Source organism: Leiobunum rupestre, chromosome 3 (genome assembly GCF_980474605.1).
Source record: "Leiobunum rupestre chromosome 3, qqLeiRupe1.1.hap1, whole genome shotgun sequence".
NCBI lineage: Eukaryota > Metazoa > Arthropoda > Arachnida > Opiliones > Sclerosomatidae > Leiobunum > Leiobunum rupestre.
Window position 1 is genome coordinate 36959361 of NC_143386.1, and position 16454 is coordinate 36975814.

At 33.2% G+C, this 16454-nt stretch overlaps 3 protein-coding genes across 3 annotated transcripts in view; 2 read left to right on the forward strand and 1 right to left on the reverse strand.

Annotated features, from left to right (window-relative positions):
• The first annotated feature begins 267 nt into the window (after positions 1–267).
• robl (dynein light chain roadblock) lies at positions 268–4176 on the forward strand. Its single transcript, XM_090168118.1, has 4 exons — positions 268–432; positions 2635–2710; positions 3837–4004; positions 4062–4176. The coding sequence occupies exons 1-4, from the start codon at positions 427–429 to the stop codon at positions 4106–4108; spliced, it is 297 nt and encodes a 98-aa protein (XP_090024244.1). The 5' UTR covers positions 268–426; the 3' UTR covers positions 4109–4176.
• On the reverse strand, positions 4093–8151 carry ppl (glycine cleavage system H protein, mitochondrial). Its single transcript, XM_090170086.1, has 5 exons — positions 7929–8151; positions 5105–5184; positions 4661–4724; positions 4444–4575; positions 4093–4353 (listed from the first exon to the last, which is right to left on the reverse strand). Exons 1-5 carry the CDS (start codon positions 8074–8076, stop codon positions 4256–4258), a joined length of 522 nt encoding a protein of 173 aa, XP_090026212.1. The 5' UTR covers positions 8077–8151; the 3' UTR covers positions 4093–4255.
• A 2625-nt stretch (positions 8152–10776) lies between these two features.
• Sf3b3 (splicing factor 3b subunit 3) overlaps positions 10777–16454 on the forward strand; it is a 29380-nt gene continuing 23702 nt past the window's right edge. Inside the window, exons 1-9 of the mRNA XM_090168119.1 lie at positions 10777–10850; positions 12045–12273; positions 13355–13431; positions 13943–14036; positions 14383–14555; positions 15444–15585; positions 15653–15765; positions 16090–16152; positions 16220–16398. Of these exons, the coding sequence (XP_090024245.1) occupies positions 12048–12273; positions 13355–13431; positions 13943–14036; positions 14383–14555; positions 15444–15585; positions 15653–15765; positions 16090–16152; positions 16220–16398 (1067 nt within the window). The 5' untranslated portion in view covers positions 10777–10850; positions 12045–12047. The remainder of the gene's footprint in view (positions 10851–12044; positions 12274–13354; positions 13432–13942; positions 14037–14382; positions 14556–15443; positions 15586–15652; positions 15766–16089; positions 16153–16219; positions 16399–16454) is intronic.

Here is a 16454-nt window from a genome sequence, read left to right on the forward strand (position 1 = left end):
AATGCCTATTTGCGAAGTAGTTCCGTGAAAGTACCGAAATAATGCTTTTGTGACAAGCGTATATCTTAAAACCTAAGAGGGCTAGAAACAAACTAATTTCAGATTCAGAATCAGCACCACCAACTTACCCAGATAAAACTAAAACATTAAAATGTCAAAAATGTCGTTAATGCCTTTGTGCAAATCACGGCAGTGTAGTGGTAATAGATATATGAAATATAATTTTTGTATATTTCCTATATTCTATGGTAGTGGTACAGGTTTGCCAGGTTTTTTCAGTGGCCGAAAGAGGGCGTTGTGATAAATTGTGATCGCGATTAAAAAATAGGCTACCTTGTTTGACATTTCTTAAGCCTAACAAGGTTCTTCTACGCTTTAACACCATTAACCTTAAATTTTTATTGTAATTTTGAAGACTAAGTATAGATGGCTGTGAGTATAGTGTAACTTTTGTTATTTTTTTGTTTTCTTTGAAAACTTAAAAACAAAATACCCGGTAATTAGTGAAGTTCTCCTGAATTGTTCCTTGAGTTGAATTAGGGATAAATCATTCGTCTACTCTGGACATGGGTCTAATTAATAGTCTAGCTTATGCAGTACAGTACGATTGAATAGGTGGAATTGGTACCTCAGGCCCCTATTTTTACTTTAGCGAAAGAAATTTTTATCTAATTTACAAATAAACTCAAAGAAGGTAATGGCTTTTACCATTAGGACCTGCTGTAGGCTTAGGCAGGGGTTCCGCTGTAGCACTTTAGACCATGGTTCATACACTACCGAGCTAAGGGATGATTCACTCTTCCTTGAGAAGATATGTCGTTCCGCTCACTTGCAGCATATAAAAAATACCTTTAAAAATATAGCAAATGGAATTTAAAATTTGGTGGTGTAAACAAAGAACGTTTCCATGGCATTCAGGCCCCCAAAACAGTGTGATAGAATTATTGAGTCACTAGATGTACCAATAATGATGGTGAAACTGAAAGAGGCGATTAAAAACTAAAAACAAGCATTAACCACACATTCATACAGAAATATTATTGAAGCGAATTGTACCCAAGTAAAGCAGTTATAGGGTAAATATGGTGTTTCATAAATTTGGGTCTGTAAATTTCATATCTTTGTTTCACAATCAGCCAAAAGTGCAATTTAGTATAATATGATACGAGTTTTCCCAAACTTATTTGGAAAGTTGATTAGCTCTAAAGTTCTAAAGAATATTTAAGCCAGCAAAAGTAGGGATGCACCGATATGGGTACAGCCAATATATCGGCTATCCATGGCTGATATTAAAGGGCAACGCAAGTGAGCTGGCATTTGTGTGCCTATGTATGCAAAGTGCGAAATTTACGGTAAACTCTGCATGGTCTCGCCAGTATCGAGTGGGGGTGGAGGGGGTTAAAAAGCACCATGCTTTTTCTTTTTTTGCCTCAGAGCTTGCGTTGCCCTTTAACAAAGTCATCTATCATAACAGTAGTGTATATGATAAAATCATTGTAAAAGACTGTTCAATGCACTGTCATACCATTATATTCTAGTTTTTCATTAAAAAAGTTTGCAAGAGCAAATCAGAATGTTTCTTTTCATTTTACTTGATAAATATTATCTTTCACAAATCGAATATCGTTGATTTTATTTATTTATTTATTTGTTTACACTTGAAACTTCCTTTCTTAAAAAAATGGTCTAGCTTCTTAAGTCTGGCGTAAGTGGCGCGGCCAATCACTCTTTGGGTCTTTTAAAAACGCTCTTTGGCCTTACGCACTTAGTGGCGAAAAATTATCAGACCTCTAATCCTCAAGACAAGCAATATTTTCAAATGGTGGTGCGCCAATAAAGAACAATTCCCAATTCTTGCCAGCCTCGCTAGAATATATCTATTGGCACCTGCATCCAGTGTTGATAGTGAAAGGCTGTTTAGTACAACCGGAAAGTTACTTACAAAATTAAGAAACAGACTAAAGCCAAGCCTTGTTGAAGAACTTGCTTTTTTAAAGGGAAATGTAAGGTTGAGGCAATAAAATATTATAATAAGGTAGTTAATAGAGTATTTTATTATTTTTCAATGTTTTTTCTGCAAATATTTTTCTAATATCGTTATCAGCCAATATCGGCTGATATATCGGTGCATCCCTAAGCAAAAGGCAAAGCTAGGGGGGAAGTAAATACAAAGATATACAAGACAATTATTGTAAAAGCTACTACAGATGTGTTTTGAATCAGCCATGGGAAAAGCTACTACAGACTTTTCACCTTAAAAGTTCATGCGCATGGAAATAAATTATCCTTCATTAAACGTCCTACATCACACTCCCTTTAATTAGTTCCATGCTCCAGGCAAAATTTTTCCTTTTTTTTCTGAAAGTTTCAAATTAATTTCTAATAATTCTGCACTGGTGAACTATTGGCATAAATTTTGTAGTAACACTAAAAATTTTTTTATTTTCACTTATAGAGAATGTTGATAGGGAGCAACAATAAAAATTGGCTCAACAAAATCATACTCTCTAAGAATAAATAAATACATTTAATAGAGGGGCCCGTTTTTGTTCCGGGATGGCTTGGATCAGATTTAGTCTTATTTACTTTCGTAAGAAACCAAAGATCCTCTAATATTTCTACTTTTATTAACAGTCTGAGGTTGAAGACTCCTTGAGAAGAATTCAAAGTCACAAAGGGGTTGTTGGAATAATTGTTATTAACAATGAAGGTTAGTACTTTGTTAATATTCTTTCTATTACACTGCTGGTGACTGTCCCAAATATTTTAGCTATAATATATTTTTTTATCAAACGACACAGTTTATGTTGTTTTACAGAATTTCTTCTATGTAATATTTTTATTTAAGTTAATTAAAATAATTAATAAATTTCTTCTGAACTATGCATTTGACTAAATTATGTGACTTAATATTTTTACATTTGTTCATGAATTTTATAATACCGTAACTCCGTTAACTTATAAATTTGTAGCAATTACACTCAACATCTGATTGTATAAATTTACTGATACTACTGATAATTACCAAAACAACAAAACTTAGAATATGGGTGGGTCTGTGTTTCATGATACTGTTTTCTTGAGTTCGTTAGCCTGTATTTAAAGGGAAACACAAGTGGCCATTAAGAGGTAAATAATCTTATAGACAAAAAGAACGACTGTGCATGCTCTATCTGCTGTAGCATTTCCCTCCGTAAAAAAAGCAGAACCATATTTGCAGCAATTATTTTGTATAAATGCCTCTTGCGTTTCTTATGGGATAGCAAAATCTATGCATTCTTTGTCGTGAAAATGGCTGAGGAAAGTGAAGATTTCAAGCTTACCGACATATCGGATCATTTATACACAATAAAAAGTAGGGCAATTATTCAAAAGAAGTTTAATAATTTTGAAAAATTCGTGAATGAGAGCAAAATTGCACCACGTGTTTATACCAAGGATAATAATGTTTTTGCGCGGTGTAAAAATCCTCCTTGGAAAAACAACTTACGACTTGTAGAAGAAAACAGTTCCGAATCAAGTGCTGTCACTGCATGGACACTTGCATTGCCCTTTAAGTATTGATATTTTAATTTTTACTGGAGGAGAATGACTATATCATAGACGCAATTTTAATGTTGTTCATAAGCCACTTCACGGTCTTTAAGTATGCTCCTGTCTTTTAAAAAAATATCAGCGCTGTATGCCATCCAGCTTTGGCACTGGTGGAAAATTAAGCCCTATTGCCCAGTGTCTCAACATAGTCATTCCCCTAAGTATAAATACTGAAAGATCCCAGGACACTAGAATTCAAAATAGCCTTGGAACAAAACAAAATATTTTTCATTTGAAAATAGGAGTTCCAATTAAAACAACGATGGACAATGCAACAACTGTGCATTATTCTAGTTTAATAAGTCAGTTGACTGAGAAGGCAAGAAGTACTGTTAGGGACGTTGATCCTACTGATGACCTCACATTTTTTCGAGTAAGATCGAAAAAACATGAGATCATGATTGCTCCAGGTAAGTAACCCATCACGCATAATCTAGTATGATTTTTAAATTTCAAATTTTTTTTAGATAAGGATTTCACATTAATTGTTATACAAAATCCAAGTGAAATATAACTTTATTTATATTTAAAAAATGTAACATGAAAATAAAAATAACGTTTGATTCTTTATATAAAACCACAGTGACTAGTTGTACTTGAAATGGCAAGTATTAAGTTTTATAAATGGCAGCCATTTGCATACGATATTTTAGTACAAAATTTATTCATCAAGTGATTTAAGAAATGTTTCATAAGCTGCTTCATCTAGTAATTCTTCTAATTCTTCAGGTTTTGTTAACTCAGCCTTAAACAACCACCCTAAATAATGAAATTTAAAATCGAATTGTTTTTACTTTGCGTTCATATTTACTTATAATTCTGTATATTATTTGGATTACAAATACTAACCTTCCTCATAGCATGATTTGTTTACAAGACCTGGGTTATCCTCTAGAGCACTGTTTATTTCTGTAACCTTTCCTGACACTGGAGTGTATATTTCACTAGCTGCTTTTACACTTTCTACAGCTCCACACTCATCTAGAATCACCATTAAAAATAAATACAACTATGAAATTAGTTATGACGAGGTAGGTGCAAAATTTAAAACATCAATAAAAATTACCATGTTGATTAAACTCTGTTCCCACCTCTGGCAGCTGAACATAAACCACATCTCCTAATGCTTCCTACATGAATAACAAAAATTACAACACATATTTGGTCCTATAGGTAATGAATATTGAGAGGAAATTAATTCTACTTTTCCTATAATGTGACTATAGTTGGTATCAAATTTAGGCCCAACATCATTTGTCACTATCTAAATTTCAATATCACTTTAACTTTCATTTGACGCAAAGGGTATTATTATTCTGATATTTTCTAATGCAAAAGCTTGCTCTTGCGCGCTATCATAAGCACAAAAATTATACTGATTTATACAAAAATATTTGGAGATTCCGTTTTCTTTTTCAAAAAGAAACTTAATTTCCTGATTTTTCAGGTTTGTATGAGCCATGTAGATTTATCAAATACACTCTAAGAGCGTTTTTGGAAGGAAATTTACCTGAGCATATCGAGATATTCCAATTGTTGCATTCTTTCCATCTGCTTTGACCCATTCATGCTTTTCAGTAAAAAGTCTACCTACAACGACAAATTGAACAGAATGTTTGTGATAAAAAAATTACTGAACTAGAAATATAGAAGTGCTGTTAACCAAAACCCATAAAAAGAGCCCGCAATAGCTTTTTTAAAGGACTAACTTAAAAATGACAATGTTTTTGTGTTATTACTTTATTATCTAATAAAAATTATAAATAAGTGATAGTGATTGAAACGGTGTGATTATATTCTTACATCTAACTTAGGAGTTAGTTAGTTTTGTAATTCTAAATCAAAAACTTTAGGCAATAGTCAGGTCTCAGTAAAACAAAATCCTGGCTGGACACCCAGAACCAAAAATAGCCTTGAATCAGTGGAATAAAAGAGGCATTTAGGAGCTAACTGAGAAAGACTATAAATTCACCTCTTCAAGAAGAGGGTTGTAAAATGGAAACTGTTATAGATAACCTTAGCAATAAATTTAGATGTCCCCTGCACTCCCAAAAAAACGTTTGTTTTAAAATTTGTACAAGAAAATGAAGGAATAAACAGTGGCGTAGACAAGGGGAGAGCTTCCGTGTCCAAACCCTCTTAGTGATACTAAAATTTCACCCCTTTTTCAGGTATTTTATATCTTGAAGGATTTCTGGCTACACCACTGAGAATAGAAGTGGCATCTTAGCTTCATAAAACCAAAACTCAAAGTTTTTGGAAAGTTATATAAATTCACAAAAATTTGGGAAAATTGATAGAGTTACACCTCGGGTAGTCACCTTGTTAGTGAAATGAAAAGGGACTTAAAACGGTTTTAAAATTCACAATTTATTTATTTAAAAATCCAACGTTTCGGAGGAACTCTTCCTCCTTCTTCAGGGATTTTTACAAGACTTGTAAAAATCCCTAAGAAGGAGGAAGAGTTCCTCCGAAACGTTGGATTTTTAAATAAATAAATTGTGAATTTTAAAACCGTTTTAAGTCTCTTTTCATTTAGTTTTTCACAATGTGCTTCTCTTCACCTTGTTAGTTACTAAATAAACAATTGGAAACAATAATTCCATTATTAAAGCTAGAGCAATGACATCAGGAGCGTTAAAAAATAACTTTTGCAATTCAATTTTGCAGATTCACCCAATCCTTGATTATTATTTTGTAATATTTTTGTTATCCCATTTATTCAATTGGTAAAAAAAGGAAAAAATAGGAATAACACTTCCGAGCAGCATCACCGAAAGGTTACGTTTTTCATACAAGTCCAGGCCAGTGGCCTAAAGTGGGTAGTAATATTGATATTTATTTTAGAATAGTAAACCCATACTATAATTTTGTTATAAAGCAACAATAAATAGTCGAAAAATTCTAATTTAAAATGCATTTAATCTGATTTATAATTTTTACGATTGTTTAAATAAAAAACATTGTCCACTATTTGCCACATTGGCCAGTAAACTCATTGTTCAGTGCTGGAAGAATCCACTATTTTCCACCTGGACTTTTCCACCATTGAACACTTCTTTCCCAGACATCCAAGTGTGTTAAATATACGACGTGTTAAAAGTGTAAATATAAATATTTAACAAAATCACCATTAAAACAACAGCTACAAATATTCTATTTGCATGATAGCAATCAATAGTTCCTATTAAAACTAGACTTTACAATGCTTTCAGGTCTATTATACTATGAAAAATCGATTTTAATCAAATTGGCCGGGCATTAACATTTCAGGTTGACGATTTTATGCAATAGAAATAAAAATTGTATACTGTTTATGACTTTTTTCACATTTGTTTTTGTCAGATGAAAACCATGGTGTTGAGCTATTTTTCTATCTACTACTTTTTGTTATTAAATCGGAAATTAGGCCCAAGGACTTATAATGCCTCTAACAGATGGCTGGGTTACAATACGTAGGAGCCTAGGAGGGTGGTGGAAAGCCCTTCATGCCACTATTACTGTTAACCTCGAAGACTTCTTATGGAAAGAGGAAAACAACGAACTCTGGGGAAAATCCCTTTTTCCAGTTAGGGTATTATTCAGAAAGAGACCCATATTGGTCAGTGGACAAACATTGTTTATGTTAATCTTTTGATAGAAAGTCCTTTGCAATATATATATGATTTATGGGGGTATTTGTACCAAAAATCGATATTATTTTTGAATAAAATACAAACTTTTTTTCTAACCTCAAAGAGTATCTTATGTTTTGAATATTAAAATGCCAATAAAGGTTTTTCCCATTTGATCCACACTAAAAACGCAGGTCTTAATAATACAGCCCAAAATGAACAAATATAGTAATAAATAACTAAAATGCAGCAGTTTCTACAATTAATAGATCATTTATAGCAGCTATTATTACATAAAGACAAAATCATCAATCTTATTTAAAAAATGAAATAGTTATGAAATGTATGGTGAATGGGCAATTTTATAAAAAGTTAATAATAGGGGGTATAACATATTAGCTACTTGCCAAAACAGCTTTTATCCCCCTATTATTTCACCCTCATCGTTTCTAAGACTCTACAAATTCCAGCAAAATCGATTTTGCAAGGTGCGCAATTTTAAATAGAATGAACTAATCTAGTTTAAGGGAAAACGTTTGTACCACTTTCTAAAACATGTTCAGGGTCACAAGAAGAATTTATAACGCTTGGGATTTTTAATAATTTTATTGATTAAATTAAGTAATTTTTCTCATAACCATTTCTTTCGATTACAAAATATTAGTTCTATTTTTTAGTACCCCACAAGCTCAAAGGGATCCAATACAATTAATATGGTACCTGAGCACGTGCTTGGTGATAACGAAAAAGCTCTACTGCATTGAAGAACGCTAGTTTTAAACACAACTGGCGTTAGTGACGACTTATAAATGGAAATGCGGCGTGCAAGCAATGAACTTCTGTTCACTAACATTGAAAAGCACTGCATAATTATAACCACAGTGAATCCTGAAACGGAATTTAAGTTATTTAACCTTCGAATTCAAACTGCACTACGAGCAGACGATTAGAAAGTCGAGTTTCCTTTTGAAATTTAAATGTAAACAGGCTCGAAAATAAGTCGTGGTAGTCTGCTGATCAAAGACCTGTTTCATATATACTAAAAGCTAAGAATCTATCGATTATGTATTCGATCTCACTCTACGTTTAAGCGACGCCTGTCGAGTAGGTGAGAAAATAAAAAATCATCGCGTGATTTTAAGCTCGATAAATATTGTTAAGCGTTAGGTGGCGGTGTACACATAGTACACCAGGAATACGGGCAAGGTTTATAGACCTTGATACGGGCAAAGAGAATTTAAACTCGTACCCTAAATTCGAATACTGAGAGCTTTCCCCATAGATATAGGAAACGTATATAAAGATCTAGATAAAATATTTCAAAGGGAGTGAATACGGAGGTGACAGCTAGCAGAAACGCGTAATTTCTGCAGGCTATCCTTATAACGCGCTATCTATCGGTAAGAAAGCTCGTGCTATCGTCGCGAGAGCCATTGTCTCCTGCTTAGAAATTATACTAAAAGTGACCAACAGATGGTGTCTAAAATGCTAAGAGAGCTCGCGCTCTTGGTCACATGCCTTCCTCGGTGTCTGCTAGGTGTCAATTCCGTATTTTATGTTAGGCTTAGACGCCCCGAAATTTATCTAGACCTTTATATACATTTATTATATCTACGGCTTTCCCATTGACGGTTTTGTTACGAAGCGTTTACTCTTTTCCGGCCCGTGACCTCAGAAAAATCGGGCTCCATCGGTTGCGTTAAGGCACAAACCATGGAGCAAATTTTTTTTGAGTTCCAGCGGGAAGTGGGTAAACGCTATCGGCAACGCGCGAGAGAGTGATTTCGAATCTAGGGTACGAGTTTAAATTATCTAGTTAGCGCTCCCATATATTTTAGGCGAATAGCACTCCGCGTAAGGTATCTATCTTTTTAATATATCTAGGGATAAAACTCTCAACCAAGCTAAAGGACTCTAAGAAAACAGCGCCTGATTATTATTTTGGTATTCTTGACAACAAGTATTCATTCCGATTGAGTGGAGTCCGTGGTGGTACTAGTCTCTAGGCTATTCGCGACCGAAAACTATCGCTACGCCCCCTTTGATTCGCCATTGAAACCTAGATAGGTAGAGCTAAAACAGATGCTAATCATGCTATTAGTTTTTACTCATCGTTATTCGTAAATTTGACTTAATAAATAATGATACTTGCATTTTAAAATAATTTTTGCATCGTTTAATTATATTTTGTAAGTTTATTTAATAGCGTCTTCCCTTTGACTGTTCTCGAGCGCTCTGATCAACATTTTATATTCCATTTGCGTGCTCGGATTTGCTACGATCAAGTTTCACGTGTTCCTTTTCCCGCTCTCCGCTTTTGGGTGCTCCGAGATCGCCCAAAACCGATCTGCCGATTTCAACAGATCAACGGATCGAGATCGATATCAGAGCAAATTTTTGCGTGTTCCTTTTAAATATTTGTGGCAAAATGGCAGACCGAGACGTGAAAATTCAAATTACCAGCAGAGGCCGTAGAGTGGTTCCGCCAAGGAGGATAATAATCCTACTTGGTTCCGCTACTATCGCGGGAGCTAGGTTACGTGATTCTCTCTGGTGACATTAAATTCTTGGCAGAACCACTCTTTGAGCTCTGATTGGCTGAGATCTGACTATCGTCTGCCACGGCGTTTGGTCCATTGCCAGTTACACGGCAGCATTCTAATTACCTATGAGATTTCTATGGGTGCGGCCAGTAAACATTGGTGGCTATAGAAAAAACTCAAGACATCTTGAGCTATGGGTGTAATAACAAAGCATCAAGTCACATGAAAGGCCCGCGTCAAAAGAGGGGTGTGCTCCCCATTAGTATCCGCCAATGCCAATAAAGTCCGAATGATTTTGTATAGGAGAGGGCTAGGCTGTGTACCTAATGTGCAACTAGGTGCTATCATGGAGGAAGAAAGTACTTCTGGAGAGGTAAATACGATACCTCTAGCACAGGCCAATTGTTCGAAGTACGGCACGAAAATCCGCTAGAGGCGCCAGGCGTTACGCCTGGTTTGTAGGCTTTTAGCGCCTCCTATTTTAGGGCAGCCATTACGGAATTTTTATAAAGTTATAGTTATTCCGTTCATCCATAGGTAGAGACACTCTACTAGGCACAAAGGTCGATTGAGCCACTGTTCGCTAGCCTTCTTTTCATCTCCAGGATAGTAGTTTTTTCCTCCATGGTGCTATATACAGCATCTAGTTGCACGTGAGGTACACAGTTTTGGTGCATTAAGGGATTTAGTCAATTAAATGTTTAAGATGGTCTCTTCTGAAAATGTTTGACTAGGGCTATTCACACAGAGAAAAAAATCGCCCTGCAACAAAAGAGCCAAAGAATCCATTACAAAACAATTCGCATCTGAAAAATAGTGCATACAGGGCCGGATTATTGCTATTGGGCACCCTAACAAAATTGAGACCTGAAAAAAAATATAGAAATAATAATATTAAAAAAAATTAAAAACATTTTTTTCGAAGACGGGGGCCCTCAATATTATATTTGTAAGACACCATTTTTGTATTTATCAAAAAGCGTGCCTCCAGGATTGCACCATCCGTTATTTTTAATTAAAAAAAAAGTCAAATTTCCTAATCTATGTCTCTTTCTTATCGAAATAATATAAAAATTATAGTGTAAGGTTTGAAATTGAGGTAAATGCAGTTTAATTCAGTATAAACATTTTCTATTTTAAAACGTTATTTTGGAATGTCTTATTTTTATTTTCCTGTTTGTCATTAATTTCCGAATAGTCAAGGAATAAGCCTTTGATAAATAACGATCTACCGGTGCCCAGGTCTAAGGCCTACCATGTTGTTTATTTAAAGCGCTAAAATCTGAAATCTGCGAAGGTGTTTAACGTTTTATGATGGCCCGCAGCTTTTCTTAAAATCTCCAGTGCATTTTTTTCCAATTTGAATATTTTGCACTGATTAGCAGAAACGAAAGGATGAGCCATTGGATTTAGTTACTGTTTGGCATACACCTGATTTAAATCAAGCTAATGGTTGCTTGAAAATCAATAAGTAAAAACATTCTGATATATTCCACTGCAATTCAAATTTAGAAACAATTTCTATTATCCCTCTATCGGTGCAGTTTACAGGAAGTCCAATGGAAAATATAATATTCCTTTACTGATTTATATGCAAGTTCCTATAAACCAAAAATATATCTTAAAGCGTATGATGCCTTCAATGAAAAGTATCATCCATGGAAGTAAAGGCATTACATTCCTAAACCAGTTAACTGCTCTCTTTGATTGAAGATGTGCAGTTTCTACTCAAACACAAGTTATCATTATAACATATATAAATTACATTGGATGATTAAAGGAATTACCTCTGAAAGAAACACACAGGGTGCCAATTAGAGAGGGTATTAGGACCCCAATTCAAAGCCATAAAGTATGGGATCCCAGGGTTTTCATGTCCTAATGGATCAGGGTGGTCAATTTTTGAGTTTTGTTTAAAAAAGGATTCCCTAAAAGCTAGTAAACATTTTTCCTTATAATTAAACTAGAACTGGTGAAGAAAGTGTTAGTAAATTTTAAATTGGGAAAAATAATCTTAATGCCTTAAATTGCGCAACAACAAAACAATAATTCTTGCATGAGCTCCAATGTTGCTAGTGTTATACCTTTGAAGTTTGAAAGAGTATTATTTCTGTGAAAAACATTGAAAATCTGCTGTATTTTGAATATGATTTAACCCTAACTTTTTGGGATTTGTTTCTTTTCCCATCCCTGACAATGGCTAAAATCTCTCCTTGTACGATCCCATGGCCTTGTTGGACATGTGTCACTCACTTCAGCCACCAGCATTAATTCTGATTTTTTTTTAATTTAGAACATGTTCCTCTATAATTTAACCCTTCAAAAGGCTACGGGTATAACCCATGCCGTCCATGGGAACTTTTCTGGTACCAAGCAGCAAGAAATGGCTGTTTCAAGAGGAAAAATTTTGGAACTTTTGCGGCCTGATCCTAACACAGGAAAAATTCAAACACTGCTCACTGTTGAAATTTTTGGTGTTATACGTTCTATGATGGGATTTCGTTTAACTGGTGGATCAAAAGGTATAAACAAAGTATAGAACTAGTACAATATTTTTTTTTAAATTTTGTATTTTGGAGGAAAAATATTTTGAGATTTAAAACTATATCTATATGTGTATGTATGTGTATATATATGTATATATATATATATATATATATATATATATATATATATATATATATATATATCACCATCATCGTAACCGGTTAGTCATTCTGCTAACAAAGAGAGATAATCTCATCTGTGTGAAGAAAAAATTGATTGTAGATTATGCATTTTAAGACTTCATTGGTATGTATTAAGCAATATGATACCAATTCATATCTTTATAGTTAATTTTCATACTTATTTCAATGAGAACTTAGTTCTATCTTCACACTCGCGTCCTATGTAGCCTTCATCACAGCCTTGCTACCAGGTTTTCTCAATAGCTATCAGTAAAATATTTCCTAAAGAAGCATGTAAAACCAATGGCAAAAATCTCGTATGCTGTTTATTAAAACCTGTAGTTGCAGCAAAGCAACGCTTTTTATTTTAATTTTACGAGCTAACTAGAAGCTCTGTCGTTTTCTGAGTTTAAGCAGTGAAGAAAATTGTAATTACTTATAAAATACTAAATCTGTAGCAATCTTTTATTATTGTTTGATCGAGAAAGTTTTATTTTAAGCACTTGTAAATATTTCAGGGAAAAGTCACAATTTAATTTTGGTTACAAAGCATTTTTAAAAAATCAGAAAATCTCTAGAAATAGTCATGGAAAACCTGGAATCTTAAAAAAACTGTGGCAATCCTGATATTATAGCAAAATTCTAACTTCAAAGAACGCATGTGTAGATTCAAATTGCATGTTGAAACTGTTTGTTAGTGTTTATTCTTGACATTCTGTGGAATTTTATTAAACTTGAGATCTAAATCTTCAATGCCTTTAGACTATTTACACAAATAAAAGCACAAATTTGATTTTTTTTATTGAATTTTGGCAGAAATAAGAATTGAAATTCCTTTTAAAAAAGCCACCTAATTTGTCCTATCTCATGATAGACAAACAGAATACTGCATTTAAATAAGTGATATAAAACTATCAATTTTATTTCTTTTCAGATTACCTGGTTGTTGGTTCTGACTCTGGACGTATTGTGATACTTGAATATAATCCATCCAAAAATTTTTTTGAAAAGGTTTGAATTTTGAATTTTTTCTTTTGAATATTTAAAGAAAAAGCATCTTGTTAATTGTAAACCAAGATCTTCTATCTCATTATGAAATTTATTTTTCTTTTAGTTCATAACTATTTTCTTATCAATGGGCAAATTATTAAGCAGTGGTGAGACTAGTCTTTTCAAAATAGTTTTTCTAAGGGTCTGGGAGTAGATTTCTTGAAGCCTCAAATACTTTGTTGATTTAAATCAATTCATAGGTGCAAGAATATTTGATCTAATGTGGTTCGATCCATTTAGAACTAGTGAGGTAAATCCCATTTTAAAAATAATTTTTCCAGTCTAGGGTTAAGTTTAGCGTGTTGTCTCTGAAAAATGTAGTTGAAATTCACCATTTTGCTCAGTATCTTGCTTCATTATAGTATTGGGTCACACAACCTAATAAAGTACTTATATTCGAGGTTTTTCACTTATCATTCTAAATCACATGCAACAAATTGATAGGCTTTAAAATGTTTTTTTTTTTCTTAAGATCCACCAAGAAACCTTTGGTAAAAGTGGTTGTAGAAGAATTGTTCCTGGGCAATACCTAGCAATTGACCCCAAGGGCAGAGCTGTTATGGTTGGTATGTATATTTTTTATTATTTTTCACCCCGAAAAGTTTCTAATCAGAAAAGCAGAGCCTTTATTAAATCTTAACTATCTAAATAACTGCTATAACTTAAGAAGATAGAATTGTTTAACAAAGAGGAACCATTAACCAGAAATTGCAATTGTAGACTGGTTTTGCCCTTTTTGCTCATCGGTATAATAAATTACAATCTAAATCCAAAATTTTGGTTTTTTTACTCAAATGAATTTTTTTGTTAATGGATAATGAGTACAGTGAATACACTTCAATTTTAAAAAATGTACAAGTAAATCATGATATAGTTTTTAAATCTCTTAAAATATTTTTATTTGTGTAATAGGTGCCGTTGAGAAGCAAAAGCTGGTTTACATATTAAACAGAGATGCTGCTGCTCGTTTGACCATATCATCGCCATTAGAAGCTCATAAATCAAATACATTAGTGTATCATATGGTTGGAGTTGATGTAGGATTTGAAAATCCCATGTTTGCCTGCCTTGAGATGGATTATGAGGTTTGTAAAATTGTATTTGTTTCCATTTGCTAGACAATTGCCGTAAGTTAATGAAATTTCATCTGAGTTTCACTGACTCACTTGTGTCAGCATATAAATGGACTGATTTTAAAATTGGCAAAATATCAATTAACACAATAACGCATGTCCAATTTTTTTATCAATTTTTCTTTGATACATTAGACGATATTGAACATTTCTGTGTCAAAATTATTTTGCGGAAATGAAAATTCCTGTAGATATTAATTTTTTTAAATTCTTAATTTTAACAAATTAATATCTACGCTAAAAAATTCTTTGCCGCACAATATTGCACAAAAAGGAAATTTTAGTGTACCCTACTATACCACAAACGGAAAAGTAATGCTAGAAAAGATTAATTTTCAAAAATTAATATCTATTTTAATTTCTGCAAAATAATTTTGACACAGAAATGTTCAGTATCATCTAAAGTATCCAAAAATAAAAAATATATATATTGGACATGCGTTGGTGGGTTGATATTCACCCTTAAAATTTATTTAGCATGTGAAAATACCACTATGCTAATGCTATTATTTGCTATAACCAAAAATATTCAGGCTAATCCTAAATTTTGTAGCGTTATTGATCACTATAAATTAATTTTTGGATTTTGCAAATTTTTAATATAGCAGTGTCAATTCTTACCTTTAAAATTCAATCTTTCAAGCTTATGGGATTTGAGTTTATTTCTCGGACGTTATCAGAAAGTATAATTTCAATAATCAACATACCCCTGTACAAATATTTAACCTTTAAAATTAAAACATCGATAGTCAAGCACTCAACTTTAACATAGAAAGTCGATTAGAGTGCTTGAGAGCAGTCAAATGGGAAACACTAACTTTTTTTTAAATTATATTTTAGGAAGCAGATAGTGACCCCACTGGCGAAGCTGTTCAAAATACTCAACAAACGTTGACTTTCTACGAATTAGATCTAGGCTTAAATCATGTTGTTAGAAAATATAGTGAGCCATTGGAAGAACATGGAAATTTTTTAATATCAGGTAATTTTATAATTTTTTATTGGTAATAAAGAGACTATGTATCTCAATTATTTTTTATTTTTTTTAGTACCCGGAGGAAGTGATGGGCCTAGTGGTGTTTTGATTTGTTCAGAGAACTATATAACGTATAAAAATTTTGGTGATCAACCAGATATTCGATGTCCTATTCCTAGACGTAGGGTAAGATATTTCTTTTTTTTTGCTCTTCTACTATGATTGTCATTTGTTAAGGGTATCAGGGCCATTCAAGGATTGAACCGAGGCCAATTAGAAGAACCGAGGCCCTATGTTCAACTGTAGCCCATTAATTCATCCTATCTTTCCACCCAGCTCATATGCGATTAGTTTTTCACTGTGTGTTGCGTGTGTTGGCCGAGTTGAAAAGGGGGATTATTACAGGGAAAATTTTCACTTTCTCGGCTTTTTTACAAATATAGATAAATAAAATGTATATTCTGAGAATACATCTCTTTAAATTACATTTTAAAATAAAAAAATTTCTAGAATGATTTGGACGATCCTGAGAGAGGAATGATTTTTGTGTGCAGCGCTACACACAAAACTAAGGTATCTTGATCATATATTGCTTGAAGCTAATGTTTCTTTCTTTACTAGTGTATATTTTATATTTCAGTCAATGTTTTTCTTCCTGACACAAACCGAGCAAGGGGATATTTTCAAAATAACCTTGGAAACCGATGAAGACATGGTTACGGAAATTAAACTAAAATATTTTGACACAGTACCAGTTTCATCTTCCATGTGTGTGTTGAAAACTGGTTTTCTTTTTGTTGCTTCCGAGTTTGGAAATCAGTAAGTGTTTTAATAGATCTTAAAAGAAATTAATTTGAAAAACTTAAAATGGTTAT

Excerpts from the sequence above, each read along its gene's own strand:
- robl (XM_090168118.1), top strand. Across the intron at positions 2,711-3,836 it reads AATTGTTATTAACAATGAAG|GAGTTCCAATTAAAACAACG; the intron begins GTTAGTACTTTG and ends ATTTGAAAATAG. Across the intron at positions 4,005-4,061 it reads TGAGATCATGATTGCTCCAG|ATAAGGATTTCACATTAATT; the intron begins GTAAGTAACCCA and ends AATTTTTTTTAG.
- ppl (XM_090170086.1), bottom strand. The coding sequence starts at position 8,076 with ATGCAGTGCTTTTCAATGTTAGTGAACAGAAGTTCATTGCTTGCACGC. Across the intron at positions 5,185-7,928 it reads ATCACCAAGCACGTGCTCAG|GTAGACTTTTTACTGAAAAG; the intron begins GTACCATATTAA and ends TTGTCGTTGTAG. Across the intron at positions 4,354-4,443 it reads CAAATCATGCTATGAGGAAG|GGTGGTTGTTTAAGGCTGAG; the intron begins GTTAGTATTTGT and ends TTCATTATTTAG.